This window comes from Danio aesculapii, chromosome 20 (genome assembly GCF_903798145.1).
Source record: "Danio aesculapii chromosome 20, fDanAes4.1, whole genome shotgun sequence".
NCBI lineage: Eukaryota > Metazoa > Chordata > Actinopteri > Cypriniformes > Danionidae > Danio > Danio aesculapii.
This window is the reverse complement of record NC_079454.1, coordinates 40,411,316-40,439,271: the sequence shown is the minus strand read 5'-3', so window position 1 is coordinate 40,439,271 and position 27,956 is coordinate 40,411,316. Positions and strand designations below refer to the sequence as shown.

Here is a 27,956-nt window from a genome sequence, read left to right as displayed (position 1 = left end):
TACGTACGTTTGACGTCAAACAAAACCGGTTAATTTCAAATACGGGCGCGTTGTTCGGCTTCTCCGGAGTTTATATAAATGTAATTAAAATAGTTTATATGATCTAAATCCCTCATGTTGCGAATTGTCTTTTGATACTTAGTTTTTTCGGTTGTGTTTTAGCGCGATTACACTAGTGTAACTTGTGTAACCTTTGACGTTTTGTCTTGCTAATCGTGGCAATATAAACAAAATACGATGATGATCTTTTTTTTGTTTCATTTTAGACAAATGGAGACCAGCAAAGAATCACCGAGTGCCTTTAAAACACCTTGCAAGCCTGCAAAAGTGAAAAGTCCAGGTAGAGTGATATTTACACGTATCTCTATGATTGCAACAAGTTTTCACGTTACGTCGAGATGCTCTCTAATAGTGCATAACGTTACTATCTAGTAGTGGTCTTTTATTGTTTTTTTAAAACATTGAACTAATTTTTACATTTACATTAAGTAGCAGCAGTATCCTAAATGTGTTGTATATATTATCAGTCAGTGCTTGTGGAACCCCGGTCACCATTCCTGCCTCTCCCTTCATGAAGAAGCTCGGCTGTGGGACTGGAGTCAATGTTTACCTCATGAACAGGTAACGTTACATGCATTACGTCTGATGACTACATGTTTGATAAATGCATGATAGATCTAATTGAAGTAAAGTTGGTTTAATATTTGCACATTCTGACTTTCATGTTTAATAAATGAGTAAAACAGAATTTGAAAAGTCTAAATAACGTTACAGATTAGCCCATGTGTGCTGTTGGAATGTTTTCATCCACTTTGGGGTGATATTGAGGTTTGGTTTGTCCACAACGTTCTCTGTGTTTCAGCAAATTGAATGATTTTTGGTGACAAATCGTATTTTGAAACACATTTTGAGATTTTTTTGGGGGGAATTTTTCAAAAGCATTACACTCTGGGCAAATTTACTACACTTTCATTTTGTTTGTGGCTGTTTTTGCCCCATTGACTTCCATTATAATGACATTTTTGATTGCTAAGCCATCACACCATATAATCATGCATTCTTGATTTTTGGTTGTTTTCCCTGTTGGCAATAGCTACATTTTGTGATTTTTATTTATTCATTTATTTTTTACTGTTGATCATCAGTTACAGTGCAAAAAAAAGAGCTTAGTTTCTGGCTTTCATATGGAGTATAGTGTGTGTGAGAGAGCTTTGCACGCTTACCTTGATATGTTTGAGAAAATAACAAGTGTATTTATGCACATGCACTATAATTTACTCCTTTACTCCATAGAACAAATCAAAGCCAGAAACTCTTTTGCACAGGTGTTGCAAAGGGTTAATGGTGCCACAACTGATGACGGACAGCAAAAATGACAAATTTTACCTCATCAATTAAAAATGGAGGGTCGTTTCCTGATGTAGCTTTGCAATCAAAAAATGTGGTTATAATGGAAGCCAATGCAAAAATAGCCACCAACATAACAAAAAGGGTAGTCAATTTGAACAGTACACAAGGGTTAATTATAATGACATACTGTTATAACCACAAGAAGACAATTTGTGACACAGTCCCTATATTGTTTACCACGCTAATTCGAATAATCAAAGTGCAATCGCATGTAAATATGACTACAAAACAACATTAGCACTATTGAATTGACTGTAGTACTTTGATAGTCATTGTCTGCTAGTATGATTTCCCTATAGAATATAGTTCTGAAATTCTGTTGAGAAGGTAAAAGTCTGAATGTGTAAATATAAAACCAACTTTACCTCAATATAAAACTATACCAATATTGTCGTCAGGATAGGGAAGCACACTCATTCTCCATGGGCTATAAAGAAGATCAACAGCAAGTGTGCTCAAGGTCAAGTGAGTGTTTATCAGAAGCGTCTCTGTGAGGAGGCCAAGATCTTGAAGGACCTCAAGCACCCCAATATTGTTGGTAATTATCCACTTTAAATGTTACAAGGAAGGCTGTATGATACTGGAAACAACTTGCATTGCATTATATGGATTTCATATAACATTTATTGTAATATGAACACATTTTCACCAGATGACTGGAATAAAAATCTGAATTTGACATTAATAGGGTTGGTGTTGTCTGGGAGCATATGTGTGTAAAAATAATAAACTAATTACAAGCATAGATAAACAAAAAAGAGCAAAGATAAGAATGAAATAAACAGTGTTTTATGGTTTTCTGGGAAATCTTACAGTATTTAGGCACAGAAATTAAATAATCAAATGTGAAATAACACTGTATAGTCTTCATTGTATAAATAAATCAGTACAGTAATCATTTGGGCTCAAGATTTGTAGTTTAAAGGTTTAAATTATCTTGAAATGCTCACAGAGTCACACTCCTTAAAAAACAAAGGCATTATTTCACTCTGTTATGGTTAAACGTTGCAATGACTCCACAATATTATATACTGTAGTGTTAGGGGTGTAGAGGGTTAGGGTTATTGCATGCAGCTCGGATTGCTTTGCACAGAGTCTGCAGCCAGACCCCTCTCCTAATTTTAGGTAAACATTGAAACACTGGAGGACATTTTTAATTAATTTTGTTGTTGTTTTTAAGGCTTCAGAGCTTTTACCACTGCGAAGGATGGCTCGAAGTGTTTAGCAATGGAGTATGGCGGAGAACAGTCTCTCAATGACTTGATTGAGAAGAGGAGAGAGGAGGGTCTGCAGGCCTTTCCAGTGGACACTATTGAAAAAGTGGCTCTTCATGTTGCACGCGGTTTACTGGTACGGTTGTCATTAGCTATGTTTCCATCCAACTATTTTTCTGTGGATTTTGGATATGCGCATAAAAAACTGGTTGATGGAAATGCCAAGATGCGCGTAAATTTTGAAAATGTGCATAAAAAACATGAACATAACTGAGTAGGATAAACTTTTTTTTTATTCGCTAAGAAAAGATGTGCATAAACTACAATAAAAACACTTTTACCAAACAAATTCCAGTATGCGCAATAAAAAAAGTCATGTGATTTTTATTATAAGAGATCATGTGATAATAAATGTGTGTGAATGGACAAACCAGCAGGCTGAGCACACTGTAAAACATCTGAAATGTTGTTTTGGTCATTCTAAATTGCCTTAACAATCTCTGTATTCTTGTTATTATATTATTAATGGCTTCCAGAATCAAAAGCGTCTGTGCTCTGCATCTCACACCTTCAAACGCCACCGCGCGTTCACTCCGTGTCAGGATTGCCTTCTGAGGCACAAGTCATTTATTAAATGAAGAAAAGATCCACGCAGCATCTCTTTATCGCAACAAATTCCATTTTTATTGTTGATATTTGGCACCAGATAATCAGGAAGTGACTATTTTGTTCACTATGACTTGTTGGATGGAAATACTGCTTTATTCACACATCTTTTATGCGATTATACCGTTTTGCGATTAAATTGAACTAGCATCTTTGGATGTAACCATAGCTACTGAGACAGTATTGCGAATTTTCTTAAGTTTTTACATATTTCCATTTTAATTTAGCTTTGTTTTTGTCTTTTTATGTATGTTTCTTTTGTTTGTATTTATTATTTTGTTTTTATTTAGTGTTATACCAAATGAAAACTTAAATGAGAACATTTCCTGCAATCAGCTGAAATAAAACGAGTTTGTTTTTATATATCTAGTTTTATTTATTTTTATTTTTTACTGTAACACATATAATTTTATTTTTAGGGTTTTATATTTGGTTTCTAATTACCATGTTTGTCATCATGCTTCGTGCCTATTTACTGTGTTTTTCTGTATTGTTGTTATTTTTTTCGTTAGTACTTGCACAATGAAAAAAAGCTTCTGCATGGAGACATGAAATCATGCAATGTTGTCATCAAGGGCGATTTTGAGAGCATCAAAATCTGTGATGTTGGTGTTTCACTGCCACTGGATGAAAACATGCAAGGTATGAAAAGATTTTTCAATTAAGAAAAATTATACAAATTTGTTTTTGTTAATATTTATTTTATATTAAACAATATATTCCCATATAATTAGATTTTTTTTGTTAGTGTTGTGTATTATTTTAAAACATTACTATTTTAATAAGAGCTGCATATTTAGTTTTACTGCGATATGATTATAATTTCACTAGATGACTTAAATAGCTTCATTTGGAAATGTTTCATTCATTTAGATCGGCTGGGATGATCGAGTCTTTTTCTATGCAGTGCATCTGCATACATTATAAAAAAATTACAAGCAAAAATAAATAAATAGTGCTTTATGGTTTTCCGGGGAATCTAATCGTATTTATGTACAGAAATTGATCAGTTAAATGTAAAATAACATGGTCATCATTGTATAAATGATAAAAGAAATATACAATTTAATAATATTTTTATCTTATAATATTTCTTATCTATAATATTTACTATCTTTAATAAATAATCTAATCCTGCAAAGTGACTTTTGCAGATACACAGATTGCGATATCGATGCTCAAATATATATTGTTCAGCCCTAATTATTTAACCTTTTTGATTTAGTTCAGTAATATTATTTGTTTCCAGTTGTGTATCTGTCGTACTTCATTGTAATCTTTATTTTTAATTCAAAATGTATTTTAACTTTAGCAAAAGGCAAATTAAATAATAGTCAGTGAAACATGATATGCATTTATTTTATAGTCCACAAATATAAAAAAAACTGGCCAGGGATGAAAAGTTGAAAATATTTCAACATGTCCTTCCTTTGATCATTTAATGTTTTATATTTCTTGTGTCTGTGTTTGTATGTATGCATTAACATTTTCAATTTATTACTATTCTTTTTGTGTAAATATTGTTCATAATATTAATCACATTTTTTAATTCGTTTTTAAAATTAATTGATATTCATTTCTGGTTACTAGAGGTGTCAAAATTAATTGAATGTACTGGCGTCATTTATTTCATTTGCGCTGTCGCCGTAGCTTACTATCGTGAGGGTGGCGAGAATGAGTGTTTACAACGCTCCAACTACTTAAAAATGCAGAAACTGCACAATTCCACTTACTGGACAGTCTTTCACTAACACTTACAGCAGAAGCCCCTATTACACTGCGATTGAGAGAATGAAAGTAAACTCCATTTCTCTCTCACTGTGGCCCATTTGGCCTGCTGGCGTTATGTTTCTTCTCCTTCAGCTGTTACAGCGATACTTCTGGATACAGACACGAGCGCATTTCTGCAGAGTGACTTTTCTCCACCGCGTCTATCATGGATCAGCTGTGATCGCCGCTGCCGTTTATCAGTGTCACTCATCGGTGAACAGCACCAGAGTGTTAGAGCCAATCGCAGCCCTTTCTGTTTAGCGCGTGACAAATCAAAGGGGTGTAAGAAAGAACTTGCGGCTCAGAAAGCGATTGAGATATTAATGTTTGTTTTTTGCTATAAATGCTCATGTTGTTATGTGCATGTACTTGAGTTTTTAAAGGTACAGTATAGGGGTGTGAATCTACACTGGTCTCACGGTTCGGTTACGATTATCATGCCATCGATTCTGTTCAATTCGATATCAAGGTGCATTGACGATGCTTTCCATACATAATTATGTTTTTTCATCACAACACAAGAATTTAAAAAAATTTAACGTTATAAATAAATGTATATTTTTATATAATTTGTAATACAATTTTGTCCTTTAATACAAGCAGTAAGATAAATAAACTGTACCTTTAATTTGACCTGCTCAAAGAAAACAAAAGTCCAGTACATGAACAGAAGACAACACGAGCATTCATAGGAAATAAACTAATGTAAATATTATCCCGCTTGCTTTTTGAGGGCTGTCTTACACCCCTGTGATTGGTCATTGTCTTCACCCGCTCAACAGAAAGGGCTGCGCTTGGCTTTAGAAATGAAAGTGCTGTTCACTGATGAGTCACGCGGGAGAACAGCCGCGGTTACAGTCTGTATGCGCATAATACGCGGTTATCCCAGGTAATCCATAATAGACACAGTGGAGAAAACTCGCAACTCAGGCATGCTCGTGTCTGGATCCACAAGTATTGCTTTAACAGCCAAGAGGAAAGGAAAAGTTACCTCACAAACAGGCCAGCGTAGCGGGTCAAATGTCCAAAATGTGTGAGAGAGAGAGAGAGAGGCAGAGATGGATTTTTACAGCATCTCTCCCTAGTATTGAAATAGCGGCTCGTGTGCTGTGCCTTCTTCAGTGTCAACGAAAGACTTTCCAGCAAACTCACAAGCAGTTGAATTGTACATAATTATCTACCATTTAAGTAGTAGGAGTGTTTAATTTACTCGCCTCCTTCACTGTAGTATTCTACTGCGACATCGGCAGATAAATGACGCCAGTACGTAATAACCGGTTATGATTATTACTGAACCGATATCGAATTGTCCGCATCTGCATCACGATGCACCAAAGACACAATTCATTTTGACACCCCTAGTACGGTTTATGTATCTAAATGTTTGTATTGAAGGAGAAAATTGTATTATAAATAGTATATAAATATATTTATACATTTTAATACAAGAATTGCTGTGCTGTAAAGAAAATATAAAACTGTGTATGGAAAGCATCGTTAATGCACCGAGATATGGAATTGAACCAAATCGATGGCATAATTGTAACCAAACTGAACCGTAACACCAGTGTAGGCTCACACCACTACTGATTACATCCAGTTATGGTTAGTCATTTTAGGGCTTTAACATTTAATTTTATTACTTTGTTAACAAATAATGATAGTATAATAGTAATATTATTAGTTAACAGTAAATAAAGCTTATTTATAAAAGGTTATTCATTCCACAGGGTTTATTTATTTCTTTTTAGGCAGCGGGGTTGTAAAAGAGTTTTGTTTTAAAAGCGTTATTCTTTTCTTTGCACTTTTTTCTCCTCCACCTGTTTTGAGTGATCAAGTAAAGCTTCTTCTTTCTTCAGTGAGTGATCCAAAGGCTCATTACATTGGGACGGAGCCGTGGAAGCCTAAAGAAGCTCTGGAGGATGGAGTGATCACAGATAAAGCTGACATCTTTGCCTATGGACTCACACTGTGGGAAATGATGACGCTTTCTGTTCCTCACCTGGAGATGCTGGACACTGAGGGTGATGAAGATGATGATGGTAAACTTAATGTCTCTAATCTCTCATCTTAGCATGCTTATACTGATCTTTAACCCTTGTGTACTGTTCAAATTAACTACCCTTTCGTTATGTTCGTGGCTATTTTTGCCCCATTGACTTCCATTATAATCACATTTTTGGCATTGCAAAGCTATGATATTAACTAGTCATCTATTCTTAATTGCTGTTGTTTTTCCCTGTTGGGAAGAGGTAAAACCTTTAATTTTTACTGTTGATCATCAGTTGGTACTATTAACTAAAAGTTTCTGGCTTTTATATGGAGTAAAACCACAAATTATATTGTGCATGCATAAAAACACTTACAATCTTTACTATATTCTGAGAGCTGAGCTGTTTTTTATTTCCTCAGACATATCAGGGTAAGTTCACAAAGGTCTCTCACACACACATACACACTGTCATGGTTTCCGGCTGTTTCATTGATGAATCAAACTCAGTCAGGAGGTTATGAATATCAGAAGAATATACTTTATTGGAATATTCTCCAAAAAAGCAGACATCCATAAGCAGACCTGTCTCTAATATCTCTCCAGGATGATCTAAAGTGTCTGTTCTGTCCATTCTTTATACAGTTTTATATACAGATATAACTTCATATGTGTGTCAGTGTTTTACATATAACCTCCAGCAGCTCCAATCAATGGTGACCCCACACATTCCTCAGCATGACACCATTTTCCCTCAAAATACATGTCTAACTATCTCTATATGGTTATCCAGGTTGACATGTTCACCACACACACACTATACTTCATTAAATTTGATGCCTGAAGCCAGAAACTAAGCTTTTTTGCACTGCAACTGATAATCAACAGTAGAAATGACCAATTTTAGCTCTTCCCAACAGGAAAAACCACCAACAATTAAGAATGATTATATGGTGTGGCTTTGCAATCAAGAAATGTGATTATTATGGAAGTCAGTGAGGCAAAAACCACCACCAACATAACGGAAAGGTAGTTAATTTGCCTAGACTTGTTGAATTTTTGAACATTTTCAAAGCATTTTCCCAAGATGAGATTTGTCATCAAAAATCATTCTATTTGCTGAAACATGGAGCAAGTTGTGGCCAACTTAAGACTCAAAATCAGCTCAGAGTGGATGAAAACATCCCCAACACACAGCACACAAGGGTTAAAAGCCTCTTCTCTCTCTTCTTTTTAATATAGACGAGTCATTTGAGGAGGATTTTGATGAAGATGCGTATTATGAGCGGCTGGGGTCTCGACCAGCTCTGGATGCAGTGACTCTGGGAGGCTCTTATCAGAGGATGGTGGAGCTCTTCTGTCTCTGCACGGAGGAAGACCCTCAGAAGAGACCCTCGGCAGCTCACATTGTGCAGGTGCTGGAGTCAAACAGCCAGCTTTTCAAGCAAAACACTGAGGTAATTGTAATCGATTAAATGCTCAGTTGCATTCCTGCCAATGACGAATCCTGAAGTCTTTGAGTTGTGTGTTTGAGGAAAAGAACATCATTTTTGTTTTATTTTATTCTGTAAACGGCTGATGACATTTTGAGAATCTTTTTACATAAAATTTAAAAGGTGCCATGTTTTCATACATTAATGGTCATTTTTAACTTCAGAATGGTTAAGCAATATTTGGTGGAATAACCCTGACTTTCATTCAAAACAAATTGAAATAATTTGTTATTCTGACTGGTTTTCATTTTTGGAAGGAAAAAAAACTTTAAATTTGTATATGGCCTATGGAAGGAATGTTATCAGATCTTTTATTGAATAAAATATTAACATTTTCCTTAAACCTACTTCTAAGAAATTGAGAGAATTTGGTTTAATTTTTGGTTCCCTTGCTGTGTTAGCATGGTTACCTGTAAGGATTTTACTGTTTGAGCTCTGTCACATTGTAAATATTTCTCTGTTTAAAATGTGTCATGTTACATAAGGTCTTATGTAGTCTGCTGACTTTCAGACATGCTCTCGATGATACTGTAACTGCAGTCAAATTTGAATTAAAGTGTCTGTGAACTTCAGCTTGCTTGAGACGGTTTAGTAGAGCAGATTTCAGTTTGACTATTGATTTAGTGTAAGACATTGTAAAATATAGAAATTTCTCACATGATGTTAAATAAGATTATGTAATAAAACATTGCCAAATGTTAGCAAAGAGAATAAATGTACGTCTAGCGGTTATTTCGTCTTGCTAACGGTGGCATGCAGGCTACTTGTATTATTATTAAAGAAATCATTTGTAAATTATACAAACTACTGCGAAACATTGCTGATGTGGACTATAGGAAAATGTGCAATACATTGTGGATTATTGCATTTATCTATTCATAAAAAATGCAACAAGCAAAGTGAGTAAGAACATTTATTTTTAAAATATATACACAGTCAATAAGCAGTTTAACGGAAAGTGTTCACTTTACAAATGTAATTAATCACAGCAGCCTAGTTTTCCCAAACAGAAACCTTGAGGACCTGCTAGTTTATAATGAACTGGTTCAATAATTGTGCTGAAGTAAAATTCTGCCTGAAACATGAACTCAAGGTAAAACATCAGTCTCAAGTAACACTCCACAGTAAAAACGGATTTTCTCTGAACATTGATTAAACTGAACTTAAACACCTAACATTGCTTTCTCTATTTAAAAACTCTCACATGCATTAATAAATGCAGTCAAACAAACTAAGACTGGATGCTTTTCTTTAGCTGATGAAGTTGTACACCAGAAATGTTGGTGTTTGGCAGTACTTTGTAGCAAACAGCTTCCCTTGTGGCGTCGGGTCAGAAAAGGCTATTTCCTCTTTGGTCAGGTGACTTCCATACATGAACGTATTCCTGAATCAGAAAAATAAAATAATTTAAATATACACATACAAACTCTTACTATATTAAAAAAATATATGTTATTAAAGGGTTAGTTCACACAAAAATGACAATTTTATCACCTCACCTCCCTGTGTGAGACATGTTCAGAACAAAACTAAAGTAAATGAAATGTGAGAGCTCAAATCCAGAAAGAAACAAAACTTCCTTTAAAAAAAAAAAACCCATGTGACTTCATTATGTTATGAATAGAGCACAAGAAAAAAAAAAAATCTTAACTTTATTCAACTGTTTCTTTGCGGTGTTAACATATGGCATGCATGTCATGCTCCATTTCTACTGTTTCTAAAAGTAACAACAGTTGAATAATGCACAAACATTCATAGCTTCATAACATGATTCAACCATCAAAGACACATGGACTGTTTTGAGTATATTTTTGGACTTCAGAACATCTCGCGTCTCAGATTTAATCTAAAATATCTTTAACCCTCTACTGCACGGTGTGACCATATGGCAACATGATACTTATGTTCATTTCCCTGCCACTGTTTCTTAAAGACCAACATTATTATTTTTTGTTGAAAAGACCTTAGAGTTTGGTTGAGTCACATGACATGCAGTGTTTTTCCTGACAGACTGGCGTCTATTGTGAGTAGTTGCTGAATGCAAATGTAAACGTCAATAAAAACAAAGGATCAAATTATGTCAGATCCACAAGAAAAAAATCTGAAACATCCCCTCCAGTAAGTTATGATGACATTCAGAACTATTTCTTTTTAAAATAAAAGTAGTTTCTTGTAAATTGATTAAATGTATGTTACCAAATGGCAACACTGCAATAGTGGAATGTGCAATATTGCAATGGGTTAGCTAGCTAGCAAGGTCAGCTGTAAAGTTGTAACAGTAACAACATGAATGCTAGTAATATAATGTTGATTAGTTCTATGTTAGTGGCATTTGCATTATGGATAAAATTTAGTTTTAATGGCAATACTACTTTTGAATAGATATGAATACAGGCAACAGTGTATTAGCGAGCACCACCATGTTCTATAGTAAGTGAAAGAAGAAAAGACAGAACTGGCTCTTCCTGCAGATGACAGTGAGGATGAGATGGGTTTTAGGGACCATAAGAATGATGCATTTGATAGAGACAGTTCAGATAAATTAGCTCAGAGGCAGATAAGACAGGCGTGGTATAGTTTATAGTATAATATACATAAACATTGTTAGCTAGTAGCTACATTATTCCGATGAAAATATTTATATTCACTGTATGTTGTATACATGATAATACAATATTAGGTTTGTTTTTAATAATATTCAGCAAAAAAAGAATGGAATAAATGAAAGCTGTAGGAATACGAGTTGTTAGAAAGCATGTATAAGGTGTCCTTTATAAGGTCTGTGTTAAAGCTTATAATACTGCAACACCAATTAAATCAATTCCAACAACAAAATCATTAATTATAAGGAAATGTTTAAATTTGAAATTTCTTAGTTAGATCCACTGTTGGATGTTGTTGCCATATGGCAACGTTTCATAAAGTACCTTAAAAAAAAAATTCAAATTTTTTTTCTACAGCACTTCAAGTTAAGCCAATTTAAGAAAAGAAAGTCAAATATTTTTTAAATAGATTTATGATAATGCGTGCAGTAGAGGCTTCATTTGTTTGGGTGAACAATCATACATGGTAACCTTGATTACAATATTTCTTCTTTTTAAATCATAAACAAGCCTTGTAATAATCCCCAGTAATGGATCTGGGGTTTTCAGCATTTTAATGTGTCTTGTGTTAGGGATAAAGTACATCTAGGAGGTTATCACAGAATAAAGCATGACAGGCTAATCGGCCGCCTGGATAATATAAGACCTGAAGGGCTTTATTCTTCACAAGAGCTGCTTGATGCCACAAAACATCAAAATTAGACAAAACATTGGCCGCTTTTCCACTATTGTGCCGAACCGTTCTAAGAACACTAGGGTGTGGTTACAGTTGTTTCTCCACAGAGTCTGGAACGGCACGATTACAAACTGTTCCCAGCACGGTTAGACAACTGTATCGATAGATTCTGTGTGTTGACGTCGTGGCTCTATTGCCAAGCTACCACAGCTAGCTCAGCGGAAGCATGCTAGTCATCAGACACCCACAAGTAAACTACACTACATTTAATATAAAAAAATGATCCAGGTCTAAACGATACAGTTGGAAAAGGGTTTTAAAACCAGAGCACTCTCTGGCAGAGAATCACTGGCCCAGCACATTCTTCCAAACATATTTTATGTATTAAAGTTATTATTTCATTGACTTGAATATAATTAATGTATAATATAGCTACCCCGTCATTTAAAATCTTAAAATAATAAAATAGCCTGTTGTATTATTTGTGTGTGTGAGTTTATTGCATGCAGTACTGTATTTGGTAGCACAAAAACTCGCTTTGATCCGGGTAAGAACTTTACCAACAGCTACATGCACTGCTGAAACTGACTTCTTTCCTGCTGCGCATCGAATAAAGCAATAAAGACACGCTTATCATCATCGATGTCCACAATCCACAACAATATCCGATATCCATGGAACACGAACTTGCAGACTCTTTGAACAAATACCACCTAAAGAATGATTACGATGTCGGCCGTCACCAGAGAAAGTCAAATCTTTCTTTAATTGTTTGGACTTTTGTTTGAAAGCTTTATTGGTACTGTAGCTGTCTGAGGTACTGTTGTATGATTTCAATTATAGCCTATATATATGCACTAATAAACAAGTTGAATGAATGAATGAATAAAACAAATATGGATTCTTAACTGTCGTTATTGTTTTTACTCCAAAAAATATACATCAATACGTTTTATAAAAGTTTTATAATACGCACAAATGTTTTATAAAAATAAAATGAGCAATTTTTAACATTAAGCTATAGGCCAACATACCATTCAGTTAAATATAAGTTGGACATTAACAGGGCCTTGTAACACATTTCTGTTTTGTTTTTGATCTCTGTGATCTTTATTATATACTGGGTGATGTAACAACCAGGAATGAGTCTATAGCTCGTTAGTTCATTATAAAGACAAAATAAACTATTTAAATAACAAAAATAAAATCATAAATACAAAGCTAAAAAGAGCAGCATTTTACACAGATCTACCAACTACCTGTGGCGTTATTTCAATGACAAATGTCATGAGCGCAGTATTAGAAGTCGAGATCGCATTTATATAATAGCCTACAAGAATCCGGATCTCTTTGCTTGCGCACCGATTTCCTCTGCTCATGCACAAAACTTCTTGCACGCCCCCTCAAATTTAAGAGCGCGCAGATCTTCTTGTGCGCTCTCAAATAATCGCGGCTGAAGTGTGATTTAGTGCGTTTATGTAACGAGTATGTCTCCAGCATTTATTAGATTTCTAGAAATATTTACGAATGTCACAAATAGACTTACAGAGCGCCATTAATGCGTACTGAAATAAAGTGAAACAGCTATACGTCGTGTTTGCTGGCCTCACGCATCAGTCAGTCAGTCAGCATGTAACCCTAAAACGTTAAACAAATGACGCACAGCACTACTACGTTTATAGAAAAGCTTGCGCTGTTATAATTAATACGTTTTGGTGCAATTATCACCAGTTATTAAAAAAAATTTAATGTTTTGAATCAGAAGCTGTAATGTAGCCGTGGCGGGATGAATTTTGGCGTGGCGCCCCGCCATGGAATGAATGATTGTAGCGGAAACCATGATCCTTTATATGCTTTATATCCTGATATGCGGTGTTGTTTAATACTCATTTTTTATTTAACTTGAAAACCAATAACAGCCATCATTTAAAAGGTTATATTTTACCATCGAATTGTCGTATATTTTATATCATTATCACACTTTTGAAATAAAACCGCTGTTTAATTTAATTGATTGTTATGAAATAATTTAAGTGCTATATTTTTTATTAGCTCACATTTATTTCTGCCATGCCACTAATACAGATCAACTATTATTGCTGCATTCTCATTGTTTATTTTTCTGTTATGTACAGAGATTTGAAATATATTATTTATTTCCCCTCCAATCGTTTTCAATCATCACATTACAGTTTGGTCATTTTCCCTCCAAATAAAATTTGCCCAGAGCCGCCTGACCTCTAAATAAATAGGGGTGCTGTGACTTCTATCGTAGCTATATTTAGCCTGCTCTATACGAGAGAGTGGCATAACAGTGTTTAGTCACGCTGATGTGTTCGCTTTTACACATGAGCATGAAAAAAATAGTTTGGGCTTTTATTTTAATTTAAATAAACAAAGGGAGCTGTTTACACTGCATAACCAAGGCAATTACTGATGTGTTTTGTGTAAAGAGCTCTGTTGCAGCACCACAGTGGAAAATTAAACCGTATCCGTGCTTTCTGGCCCAGTTCAGCATGATAGTGGAAAAGCGCTTATTGTTCTGAGCCATAATAACCTATTCATTCTTTAATTAAACACAATGCTGACAAAAACACTGCTAGAGTACACTAACTAGTGCACTATTCAGCCACAAGATGGTGCCAAACAGTCAAAAACACAAAGCAGACAAAACGAAACTGGCTGGATAAAGTAGCACATATTCCAGACAGCTGTTTAATAAAAAGTGTTAGTGCACTTTGTACCTGGCCGTGTCCAGAAGGCGTGTGGCAACACTCTTCCTCCTCATCAGACTGAAGACCCAGATGCGACTGACGCCACAGAGGGCTTTCTCCGGGACAGTAGAGCAGCACCAGGTCCTGTGGTGCTCCATGAAGTCCTCCTTGCTCATGTCTTTGTGTTTCTCAGGCTGCTCCAGCACACGATAGGCCTACAAAACATTGAGTTGAATTTAGCTCAAGGTCACTTTTTAATCGTCATTTCGCTTTAGCTAGACAGACAATCACCTGTCTAATATTCTCAGCCACCAGACATCCCACAACTATCCTGTCAGCGTTGATGAAGAGGTATGTTTTAGCAGAGCTCGGGCTGCTGAGGGTGATCTGCTGAAAGCCCAGCTCACTGTCTGCAATCCGCCTCACGTCCTCTGCCTGGAAGCAAGTTAGAAAATGCTCAAATATTAGTTATTAGAAACAGAGTTCCTACTCGTAGCCAAATGCCAATTTCCTTGACTCTGGATCCTTTTCGCATTTCCAGGTTTCTCAGAAGTGAAAGTCGTCATAATTGGGTAAGCATAGAGCAGTGAATGGGAGAGTTCAAATATTTTTTACAAGCTCCACGATGGTGTTATCAAGACTTTCAGAAAAACTACTGCTTGTGAGGCGTTTCTAATACAGTGTACAGCAGTAAATTTTCTGAAAGTCTTGATAACACCATCGTGGAGCTTGTAAAAAAATTTGAACTCTCCCATTCACTGCTCTATGCTATATATATATATAAATAAACATAAAAACATGTTCAAATTATAAAAAAATCTAAATATTAAAAACTTTCAAGACTTTAAGCTGTTGATGACCGTTAAACGCATCATAACAGTCTTGTGAAAAGGGTCAATAAAGCTGAATTTCCATGAACCTGGCCGTGTCTATGAACAGAAAAAAACAACAGAAATAAAGCGATTAAAAAAAAATAAAAATAAAAATCACACCATAGAAAAACGTGACATTTTGATAAATAGAAAGAAACATTTTAAATGGCAAACAAAAATCCCTGAAATTACAATCACTTGGGCAAAAAACAAATAAATCCCTGACTTGCTTACTATGTCTGAAATAGACCTTTTAAAATTCCATGATATTCCACAAGAGCTCTGTATCAAAGTGCACATCTTATGCTTTCTTTTAATGGGACATTCTTTGAGGTTATCAACAAGAGATATTTATTGATCCAAAGGTATTAAATGTTTTATATATATATAAAAAAACATTTAATACCTTAAATGTTAATAATAATAATATATTATTATTATTATTATTATTATTATTATTATTATTATTATTATAGCCTTTATTTTACCAGGAAAAAATTGTAAAAATATTATACAATTATACACATTCACAATTGAAATGTACTAGATGAGTTATGCTTAAATGTTAAAAATCATCAATTTAAAGAATTATTGACAGTTAATTGATCTCTGAATAATCTTTGTGATAAAGATAATAAATACGACTACTCACTTTAGGCACTTCAGAATTGATTCTTTCTTTTGGGAGAGAATAAATGCGCATTTTTTTGTGCACTTTGAAACTTTGCAGACATTTTACATTCACAAACAGCTGCTTTTCCTACTGAAGTGAAAGGTAATAGGAGAAGAACCATACAGGGTTCCCACTATTCTTGAAAGTACTTGAATTTCAGACATATGAATTAAAGACTAATAAAGCACTTTAAAACAAACAAAATTGCTTGAATTTTAAATTTATGGTGTTATTTTAACAATTGCACTGTCCTGCTTTCATAAACTGAACGAAAAACGAAGGAACTCTTAATTTAAAAATCTTAAATTAAACTCATTCCTGAACTATTACAAAATATAATTTTTAATACTCCAGAAACCGCATTTGAATATTATCAATATTGAATTCAACTAATTGTATTAAAGCTCTTTGAACATGACTTTACAGTTTTTCTCAGTGGCTTTGGTGCGTTTCTCACAACACCATTTACATTTGCACAACAGTTCATGCATTTCTCAAAACAATTAGTACAAACTGCGAAACCTAGTTGACCTAGAAACCTGCAAAAGCGTGTCACTTGCTCAAAATGGAGAGCTCATTCCTCAACAGCAAGTATTGATGTCAATGAAAGTGTCAGTGTCATCAAGATGAAAAATGACACCATTGTTTATGAACAAGATAGTCAAATGGCTTTGTCATGTTTTCATTATGACAGTTTACTCTGTACAATTATTCCAATGCAAAAAAAAAAACCATCAGATCTTGTTGACACGTCCTGAAAATGCTCAAGACAGCACTAGATACTATTAGCACAGTCATTTGAAAACTACAGTAAAGTTAGACATCACTGCATTAAGTGAGGTATCTGAGTCAAGACACTGAATATGTATGTTTCATATTTTTACTGCAAATGCTTTTTGCAATTCTAATAGAGTGGAGGAACTATGATGTCAATTTGTATGCAAAACCCAGAAAGTGAGTTAGCATTTTAGCAGTTCCGGTTCCCTCGTCCCAAAGTCAATGGGTTTTTTGAATGGGGATTCAGTAAAATTGCTTAAATAAGGTTCGTGGCTAACACAAACTCAAGATAATTTCACGTTTTGTTCTACGACATAAAACACATCAGTTACTCTTGATTATAATTTTTTTTTTAATCAGTAACGCTTCTTTAAAAAGACTGTTGCTATCAAGTTGCTAAACTGGACTACAGGCAGTGTAGGAGACATTATTTGTCATCGAGCTGAACTGGTCTGGAGCGCAGCTCGCTTGTGTTTCGGGCATTAGGATTTGTCTGTTATCTAGGTCTTTTCATGAATAGTATTTTATAGTTTGTAGTATTTTTATAATTGGGATTTCATATAATGTGTAGATAATGCCTTCACTTGTAAAGGCAGTAAAGACATTAATTTGTTGATCATTTATTTTAATTAAACGATATTATAAAGATACAGGTTACCAGTGTAGACTGTCTCTTTCCTGCTCTCAGTAATGCAAACTTGTCAATAAATGTGTAAAAATACCTACATATTAACTGTCATTTTAATGTGATCAAGTGATTTTTCGTCGTTTTTTTCTTCATCTGAACACATTTAACTCTGTCATAACTGCTATATTTACACTCCTCCTTAAAATGTATAGCAGATGTGACTGTATGGGCTGCTTTTCGCTGTACTTCATGACATAAAAAAATACTGAATGTTGTTCTGTGTCCATGATGGAACTTGCAGGCATTTGATAGACTTGCTTCTCGCGCCTCATTTCTGTCGTCTGTTAAGGTAAGCAGGCTGTGTGCATGCGAGTGATACACTTTTTTAAATATATGTCTTATGATAATACTATGTAGGCACATTTATACATACAGTTCTAAAACTTTTACAACAACCGTAAAGCAAAACAGTGTATTATGTATACAGTGATAAATTTCCCACTTAAAAACTATCCAAAAGGCACGTAGGTCTGTGTGTATTTACGTATTTATTTGTTTATAATATATAGCGTGGATTATAATATAATAAACAGAGAGATTAACTCTTTGTCATGGAGCATATTTCTAAAAATAAGCTTTAAAAGTTGTCTGTAGCAGGGTGGTGCTGACAGCACAGATGAGCGCCTCGAGGGCACTGTAGTCCGTTTGTAGCCTAATGTTAGCTTTTCAGTTCTTGCGTTTCCATTTAAAATCCAAAAGTTGAATTTTCATGTGAGGATTATCCGGCTGGACAAAACGTGTAAGTGTAATGAACTGTGTTTGAACACAGAGCTTATTATTTGCAATCTTCGAAAAGCCCATGGGAAAATCCTATATAGGATTTTATCGAGGGAACCAGTTTTATGCTAGCAGCCGATTCGCCTACAAGGTGACGTCCTAGTTCCTCCACTCTATTTATTCACAGCATTGTGCAAAAGAATAAATACATCCTTATTTACAACAAACATAAAGCTCCTTTGGGTAGAGCTGTGCACAACTATATACAATATTGCAGTACATTCATTCATGAAATTGTTCAATTTAGAAGACATTTTTAGGAAAAAAAGATTTTGAATTGTTTTATAAAATTTGCTTGACAGATTTTATCAACTAGTTCAACATTTTTGTGTGTAATGACTCAATTAATGAAATGAGGACTATTAGTTTAATTTGGAATGACTATTCAGCATTCACAAGTTTAGTTAATTTTAACTGACATGACATAAGCAAATGGTAATGTTATAAAACAGCAGAGAGTTGTATGAAGCAATTGACACATGTCCAAAAGCATCTGTAATTTGTTGGAAGGAATAAGAAACTGCTACTATGATGTGCACAAATGACTAATTGTTTTGAGAAATGCATTAACTGTTGTGCAAAATGTAAATAGCGTTGTGAGAAATGCACCAAAGCGACTGAGAAAAACTGTAAAACAGTCACATTTTTAAAAACGACACACTCAAAACATCATCATTATGACAATTTAATGTAAATACTAAGTGTAAGTGAAGGACGCTTATATATGCTGGGGGTGTGAGTTACAAAAGTGCTCGACTTAAAAACTTCTTGAATTTGGTGTCCATGAAAGAGTGGAAACTCTGACCATAACACTTTAAGCTATAACCAGCCAATACCAGCGTACCTTTCTCGTGGCGTACTTGGGATCATCTGGAAGAACGAGAATGATCTTTCCATCCCAGAATTCTGCCACGACCCTCTCTTTTTTCCAGCCCTAAAAACAAACAAACTGATGTTAGATAATGTTCTGCAGAAAAACTGTTCAGCTGTAGACAGAGTTGAGTTTATTAGCCATATCAGCTTTTCTGGCCAAGTAAAAAAAAAAAAAAAAAGATCAAGTTAACCACATTTTATAAATATCACTTTTCTATAATTATTTAAATATTTTAACAATAAAAAGCAACAGCAAAATTCAACAGCAATAAATACATAAGATATAATAATAATAATATATAATAAGATGTTAGTAGGGCTGCACGATTAATCGAAAAAAAGATCACGATCTCGATTCGACCCTTCACACGATTTTAATTCAGCTTTTCTACGATTCAGCCAATTAAATTTTCAAGGTCAGGAGAGAAGCTTAAAGGTAGTCGCACAAGCCTTCACAGCAATATGGACACCTTCAAATGGTGTTAAAAGTGTCACATACTGTATTTATAAGGTATAATTTCTTCAGAAATGTCATTTCTGTCTTCATGTAATGATGCATTTATTTATTTATTACATATTTATTGCCACATCAGCAACTTATGGCTATTTCGTGGTCAAATGGATATACATTAAACTATTACATGATAAAAACAAATTCGTATTATATAAAATAAATAAATAAATTACTTAGACAAATATATAAAATATAAATAGATAAAATTTACAAAAAAATTTTCTCAAAGTTAAATATGGTTTTTCAGTTCTATTTTTGATTAAAAAAAAGTCAAACTCTTCCTGGTGGAACCTTTTTAAAAATGTCCATCAAAGTGCTCTCCTTATAAAAATTGTCTAATGGAATTTAAACTTCTACATTCCAACAAAATATGTTTGGTGGTGAGAGCAGTCTGGCAGTTATTACATTTAGGTGATTCTTCGTTATTTAATAAATATGAATGTGTCAACCTAGAATGTCCAATTCGACATCTGGTATAGACCGTCTGATCATGCCTGGCTTCGAAATTATAATTTGCTAAATGTCCTTCATTTATTTTCGGGTTAATTTCATATAATTTGTTGTTGATGCAGTTGTCCCATTCTCTTTGCCATGTTTTATTTATGTATAAATTGATGGTGGGTTTCAAGTCCATGAAATGATGTATTTGCGGCCGCAAAGTCACATGTGAGATGACCGCCAGCTGTTTGTTTACTTCTGAGAACATTCACGTGCATGCCAATGACGGCTACTTTAGTGAACAGAACCTGCATAGGCTGTGCATATCAGGTAATAAAGTTGTAAATAACGTTAAGATTGTTGCACAGAGCAATCGTTCGAGAGCCGCGCTGAAAGAATGATTTGCATGTGTGTGTGTTTTTTTTTTTTTAATTACAGTGACAGCAGCCATGAGCCACACTTGGAAGTGAAAATGAAACTGGCTGCACATCATTTAAATGATCATATTGCATTTTAGAGTTATGATTACCACAAGCATTTGATGTTTTTTCTTTCATATAATACAAGAAGAAATCTGATAATGACAAATGTCTGATTTTACCAGTGAAAACAAATGGTCTAATAATGCTGTCAATGATAAATGACAAGCACATGTCTTAAACATAATAATTGAACTTTATAATTATGAATAGTTGTATTCAGATGTCATCATTTTACTGTGAATTAACAAACAGGACATTTTAGCATTTTAAGAAACAGTAGAGCTCCACATTAAAATCAGAAAGTAACCTAAATATTTTTAGTAGTGTTCTTAAAAAGTGGTTAAAGCAAAACAGCAGTGTCTGCACAAATAGTCTACTGTTAGTTTGTTGGATCATGTCGCCTTTGCTATTGCTCCTGTAATTTTATGCAAAGAATTATAATGCTGTGTTTGTTTTTATTATAGTTCCATTTTGTCAATTTGGTCAAACCTCCTGTGGACAGGTGTTGAGAATTAGCAAGTTTGCTAAAACACTTAAAACAAATGCATTTGGTTGTCCAGTGTAATTGTGATATCCATGTCAAATAAATAAATAAATAAACATAGGCCTATTATTATTATTATTGTTGTTTTACCATATCGTCACCTTAGAATTATAAAGTTCTATCTGACATTGTCAAAAGTGAGTTATTGACATTCTTGACAACTTATTTACATTATGGGATGTTTTTAATAAGTTATTTACATTAAGACTTAAAAAAACACAATGTTGCACACATACTGTTTGCTATAAGGATTGCTAAAACTTTGAAGCTCAATATCTCAAAATCATTCAGAACACATAGAACCTTATAATTCCAAGGTGACAGACAGTATGTTTGAGAATTAACCATAAAAATAGGCTGCTCATAATAATCTTTATTTTACATCTAAAGAATCGTGAGAAAATAGTGATCTTCATTTAAAGCAAAAAAACAAAACAAAAAAAACAAATCGGGATTCACATTTTAGCCAGAATCGTGCAGCCCTAACAGTTAGGGTTTAGTTTTGATCAAAATTGTATAATTTTAGAAGGATTCGCATTAAAAGTATATTTCCTTTAACGTCTATCAAGATAAAAATCATTGTCTGTTAACATTAAAGATAGGGCATTTCACAAGTACATGCTTAACAATTTGGTTTCTGTTTCATTACTGGCATTTTGGGGCTTCTTTGGAGTAAATGTCCATGTGTGAATCTCGTGTGTCCAACACAGCTGTTTTAATATTAATAAACATCATGAAGGCTCACCACAAACTTAATGGTGTCCAGAAAGCGCTGATGGAACTGTGTGTGTTGAAAGTTGTCCTCTGGACTGTCTGTGCTGTACAGCATCCCACAGGATGCGCAAGTAGTGGCTCCAAACTGCTTCTGACCAGCATCCTAAAGAGCAGACATGCCGACCATAAACAACAGGTCAAGAACCACACATTGATTTTTGTCTAGCAACTTCATCTACTCACAATGATGAGCTGGTTGTCGGTTTGCTTCTTCATCTCTCTCCTCAACATGCTCCTCTGATTGGCTTTGAGAGCAGGAGTTGCTGTCAGAGCTGAAGGAGTGCTGCTGTTCAGCGGCGGAGACAACTTCCCTTTTTTCTGAGATCTAAAACAAAGAGAAATCAAGGGATAAATTAGATAGATAAGATAACTAGGGCTGCACAATATTGGAAAAATCTGACATTGCGATATTTTGTTTTGCTGCGATATATATTGTGTAACTGCAGCAGATGAATTGAATCTCTCTATTTTGAAAAAGATTTTATTCATTTAGATAGATCGAGATGATCAAGTCTTTCTATGCAGTGCATTTTCATGAATTATAATAAATGACAAGAGTATATATAATACAACAGAGCAAAGATAGAAGTGAAATGAATAGCGATTAGTGGTTTTCTGAAGAGTCTAACAGCATTCAGAAGATACTGAAATTGAACAATCAAACATAAAAAAAATGATATTTAATATCTTTAGTATTTTAATAAATCTAATCCTGCGATGTGACTATGGCGGATGCACACATTGTGATAGAGGCTCAAACAATATATTGATCATGATCACAACAGCTGAAACGACTGAATATAACTTTGCAGACATGAGGATACATTCTGTCACACTATTAAGCTATACTCTTAAAAAATATCCATTGTGAAAAACCTTTAACATCTATTATAACTAACCGTCGCACAAAAGCATCTTAATAGCAGATAAAGGTTTTTCAGACATTTAAAATGCCATCCACAAAAAAATCCTTTATTGGTTAAAATATAATTTTTGAAGCAAAAAGTTTTTCTAATAACCCCAAGTAATATTACAGGGTTTTATAAAGAAGTATTTCAATAGGTTAACTGAACACTAAATGTTCTTCTTTGGGGAACCAATTTTTCTTTGCTTGCCACCCACCCATACTGCCAGAGTGCATTAGGGGAAAACAAATATGTTTGTTTTACCTTTTAGTGCCAAAGATGGGATACACAGATGATTCTTCTTCTGAAGAAAAAAACAATAATTAAAACATTGTTAAAATATCATTTTCAGATCATGTTTTTTTAAAAACACAGGATATGCATATATACCATATCATGCAGCATTTTTGGATAAAGCTACATATTACATTATAAAGATAGTATTCACAGGGTTCCCACACTTCCATGAACAGCAGATTCAAGGACTTTTTAAAGCACTGGTTCCAAAAGTGGGGGTCGGGACCTCCTGGTGGGTTGCAGGACAATGACAAGGGTGACTTGGTGATTTTTAAAACTTAAATAAATTTGATTAAACTATTAGAATTACAATATTTTATTTTAAAAATAGTAGTTTATTCTTGCATAAAAAACAACAACATGCAAATGAAAAGCCATCAGCCTTTAGTTTTTTCATAGGATAGGTGCGTTTATGTTATGTTAAAAACAAATATACAGGCCACAACTGAACATTGAGGATGATCTCTGAGCGGCAGTCTCCAATATCAAACCAAGAATAGACTTAGGGTCTATTCTTAGGCTGAAAACGTTGTGCCCACCAGTCTCTTTAGCTGAGGTTAATATTAAACAAATCATTAAATGATTATAAAAATGATATGATTGTTAGACTGTTGCAGTTTTTGTGTTGTCAATACGCTCGCATTTATATAGGCCTATTGTTGTGCGCAAGGTTAGTATATTTATAACCACCTCCAAGAAATGTGGGGGTCGAGAGTCACAGGCATTGTTATTTTGGGGGCCGCGGGCTGAAAAGTTTGGGACCCCCTGTTTTAAAGCACAACTAATTTATATGAAGCACCGTTGTAATTTATACCCCAACTGTACTTGATATTTATATTAAAAATGTCAGAGTAATTTTCAAAAATTAACCATTTTAAAATTCATGTTGAAAGAACTTTAACACAATTTGTTTTATTAAATACTGGTAATATTCAAAAGCGGTTTCCAAAATATTGATCAAATGTGCACTATTGGTCAGTATTATTGTACAAGATTTTTCTCAGTTTTTTTGTTCTGCTTTTGACAATTGACTACAATTGTTAAAATAAAACCATAAACAAATTTTATTTCAAATTTAATTCAAGCACTTACAAAGAGTTGTTTGTTTTTAAGCACTTTCCAATGCATATGTCTGAAATTCAAGTAATTAAGCACTTTCAAAAAGCGTGGGAACCCTGTACTCAAGTAATATGAAATAATATACACAAATAACAACACATTAACAGATTCTTGATAAATAAAACTATTTTTTAAAGATAAAAAAAGTATTTAATGATTAAAGGTTATTAGCATTTCCCAGAAAATTAAACAAACGCTTTCAGCACTGAGATGTTTAAGTGTCAAATCAGCATGTCAGAATGAAAGATCAACGTGATAAAAGAGAGAAATGTTTCTGAAAATGAAGCTTAGAATAACAGCAATAAATTACACAAAACATTCACAGAGAACAATGTAAATAAAAAAAGCATTTCAAAACATTGCATGTTTGGTCAAATCAATGCAGCTTTGGGGGACAGTAACACTTTATTCAAATCAACCATTTTGGGCTCATTTTGATTCATTATTTATATATTTATTTATATTTATACACAGATAAATAATAAAAAGTTTATTTACCTTCATCATGAGAGCTATCGTGATCCGGAAGCAGTAAATCACTCACATCAAACACCGAATCAGCTTCAGAAGGTGCGTCCTGGAAAACATTTTCAGCTTTAGAAGCAAAGCAAATGAAAACTTCATTCATTACCAATATAAATTGACTAGTTCAGTCTAACCTGGCAGCCAGTCTCAGGGCTCACAGACCTCCTCAAAACCACCCTCAGCTCTTTAGTGATGCCATGCACATCTGCCAGAACCTGAGGAGACATTGGCGCTTGTGTCGACTCTCTTTCATCATGAGGAACTTCCACTTCAGGCTGTTTTTTTAAGAAAACAGCACGGCGAACTGGAGAACGCTGTCCCGGTGCCATCACCACTTCCTTCTCCCTCACAGGTTTCTGAATGCTGGGTTTTTTGTATGTTGGTTTAGGCTTTGTGTTCTGTGCAGACTTCTTATACATTGAAGAGGGCTTTTTTCCAGTGGTGAAGAAAGCAGCGCCGACAACAAGTTTGGGTTTACCTTTAGACTTCATACTGCTGAATGAAATGGGAGCTAATGTGGATTTCAGCGCTTGATCCGTTTGTTTATCTGATGGACTTTGTTTCACTTTGGGTTTAGCCGTGAAGTAGCCTTTCAGGTTGGACTGTGGAGCAGAAGCTCTGGGTTTCTTCTGAACTTTCTTGGCTGGTTTTACAACAGCATTTGCAGTGGTCAAAGGAGGGCGTGACGGCTCTTTGTTGGCGGCTGATGGTGGAGATTTGGCTTCTTTCAGCACTTTTCTCTCCAGAGGTGTGAGATACAGGGGTTTCTGTTTGCTGTAGAAGGTTCCTGCTCCCAGCACTGCTTTCCGTGGCGAGACTCGCTTTGGAGGAGATTCAAGCGAAAAGGCCCTCTGTGTCTTTTTAGGTGTGCTGGGAATCTTTTGGGGGGAATTCAGCGAAATGGGAATGTTTTCTTTTTGTCGAGTGGTCCTTCTTGGAGAATTTCTCAGGCTTGTTATTTGTTTCTTCGATGGATTACTGTGGAGGGGTTTTAAAAAATTGATATTTGTGTCACAAGAACAAATATTTTAATTTCTAATAAAAGTAAAGTTACCTCTCGGCATCAGGAGAGCCATGTTTTCTCTTTCGGGATAACATCTTCAAGTCACCTGAAATGAGAAAACATTTTCAGATTTATCAGTATATGAAAAGAAAACAGATTATTTTGCTGATCTCTTTGTTGCAGAATGATCAAAACGCATGCGTAGAAATGTTTAAATAAATTTTAGTGCTGGGCAAAAATTTATCGCATGCAAAATAAAAGCGTGTTTTGACAATATGTGTGTGTGTGTGTGTGTGTGTACTGTCTAGGCATGTGTCGGTATAAGATTCTGACGGTATGATAACCTTGGAGAAAAATCACGATTTTGTGGTATTGTGATTACTGCTCTGAATTATATTATTTTTAAATGTCTGGTTACAATATTAACATTTTTCCCTTTTAAACACAATATATTTTATGAAAAAATAAACAAAATAAACATTTTTTACTGCAATGCTTCAGTTTTGTTTGATGCAAACCATAGATGTATTTTTCATAAAGTAACAGTAGGACTTTTTTATAGCAGATAACTCGCATTTAAGCACATTTAAGGCAGCATGATAATGAGAAATGTAATTCATTGTTAGTAATATTGTCATGTTCGTCATCATTAATATTTTATAATTATTTGACATTCATTTTGGAATTCTTGCACAAATATCAATAAGTCATCACAGCATTAGTTAGAGAGTTGTTTCTGTTTTTTCCAGATTGATGTTGTTTTCAAATACAATAAATCCATTAATATACAAGTTGCAGTAGTGCCCATTCATTTTTGGTGAGAGCTCTGGTGTTTTTGAAGTTGAGAGCACTGGCAATTTCAAGCCTTGCATTAGACAAATACTGTTTTTTTATTATTTTTTTTTTATTCATTTATTTACAGTGTAAATATATTTATTTTTTATTTTTAAGCACAAAGACAGAAATTTACTGCTGTTTGATTTTTACATTATTTTGAGCTGTAATAATTTGTCACTGAGCAGCAGTAAATAACACTGTAAAATATATTATTTTCTAAACTAGTGGGGTGTGAAATTAATGAATGCATAATAATCGTGACAACCGTGATTATTTCTCAAACTATAATCGTACAACCAAAATCTATAATCATTGCACCCCTATATATATATATATATATATATATATATATATATATATATATATATATATATATATATAATACAAATGTAACAAAATTGTTTGGTATAGTTTTAGTTTCATGTATGTATCACATATACATAAAATATATATATATATAATGTCAAAACAAACTTTTATTTTGAATGCGATTAATCTTTGCCCAACACTAGTAAATATATATAGACTGCATATGACGTGATAGCAACTGCAGTTCATGTGCTTTAGCTGGAACTAAAAATTTGACGTTCGTGAAAGAAGACCAATTTATTAAGTACGTTCACGTAAAGGAAACCAAACGTTTCTTTTACTGGCTTTTATAAGGTCTTCGAAGTTTTAACGATAAATATTTCCTTTATACAACCTGCAGAAGCATTGAAACACGTAACTTTATTATCTGCAACTGTGAAAGAAACCAAACACTATGTTTTCATGTCGAAATTACCGCAATGTTATTTGCATATGAAGTTTGATTTACACTTTAATATGTCTACGATATATAAGGTTAGATCCTAAACACAGCTCACTCACTTTTCCCGCAGTTCATTTCTAGGCGCCAACTAGGTGAACAGTGCATAATCTCTAAAAATACACGCAGGTTCCGTTTATCACAAACCCCACCAGATACTGACTTGAAAACAATGTCTGTAATGAACCACTTACCGGGTAGACTAGTACCAAATCTGTTTTTGAATTTACGTGAAAACACTGGAGCAAAATAACCGCGGCAAATCCTCTCAGCTTCTCCCGCGGTCTGTTTTGAAGAACGCGCCAAAGTCAATCGTGGCGCACACGGAAGCGGAAACAGTGTGTGGAAGCATGACAACGTCCGGTTAGTGAAAAGAACTATGATTCATCTGTGCAAATCGGTTCTTTTGAACAAGTTTGTTTTAAGGAACCGATTAGCGACCGACACAGAAAAGCTGTTTCAAGTCTAACGTAGTTAACGCTTGTATTTACGTTAAACCAAAACTAACATCAAA

The 27,956-nt window shown here is 34.2% G+C and overlaps 2 protein-coding genes across 3 annotated transcripts; one reads left to right on the top strand and one right to left on the bottom strand.

Moving 5' to 3' along the window:
- The first annotated feature begins 7 nt into the window (after positions 1-7).
- pbk (PDZ binding kinase) lies at positions 8-9,115 on the top strand. Its single transcript, XM_056481288.1, has 8 exons — positions 8-80; positions 267-340; positions 528-621; positions 1,809-1,948; positions 2,591-2,760; positions 3,803-3,932; positions 6,920-7,102; positions 8,293-9,115. Exons 2-8 carry the CDS (start codon positions 271-273, stop codon positions 8,523-8,525), a joined length of 1,020 nt encoding a protein of 339 aa, XP_056337263.1. The 5' UTR covers positions 8-80; positions 267-270; the 3' UTR covers positions 8,526-9,115.
- A 327-nt stretch (positions 9,116-9,442) lies between these two features.
- Positions 9,443-27,754, bottom strand: esco2 (establishment of sister chromatid cohesion N-acetyltransferase 2). Of its 2 annotated transcripts, none has more exons than XM_056481286.1 (11): positions 27,637-27,754; positions 25,849-25,903; positions 24,929-25,772; positions 24,768-24,846; positions 23,118-23,157; positions 22,132-22,273; positions 21,920-22,051; positions 19,168-19,257; positions 14,828-14,971; positions 14,567-14,751; positions 9,443-9,927 (listed from the first exon to the last, which is right to left on the bottom strand). In XM_056481286.1, exons 2-11 carry the CDS (start codon positions 25,890-25,892, stop codon positions 9,795-9,797), a joined length of 1,833 nt encoding a protein of 610 aa, XP_056337261.1. In that variant the 5' UTR covers positions 25,893-25,903; positions 27,637-27,754; the 3' UTR covers positions 9,443-9,794. The 2 variants fall into 2 exon arrangements, with proteins under 2 accessions (XP_056337261.1, XP_056337262.1); XM_056481287.1 differs by having other exon boundaries at positions 23,118-23,154; positions 27,637-27,745.
- Positions 27,755-27,956: the final 202 nt, after the last annotated feature.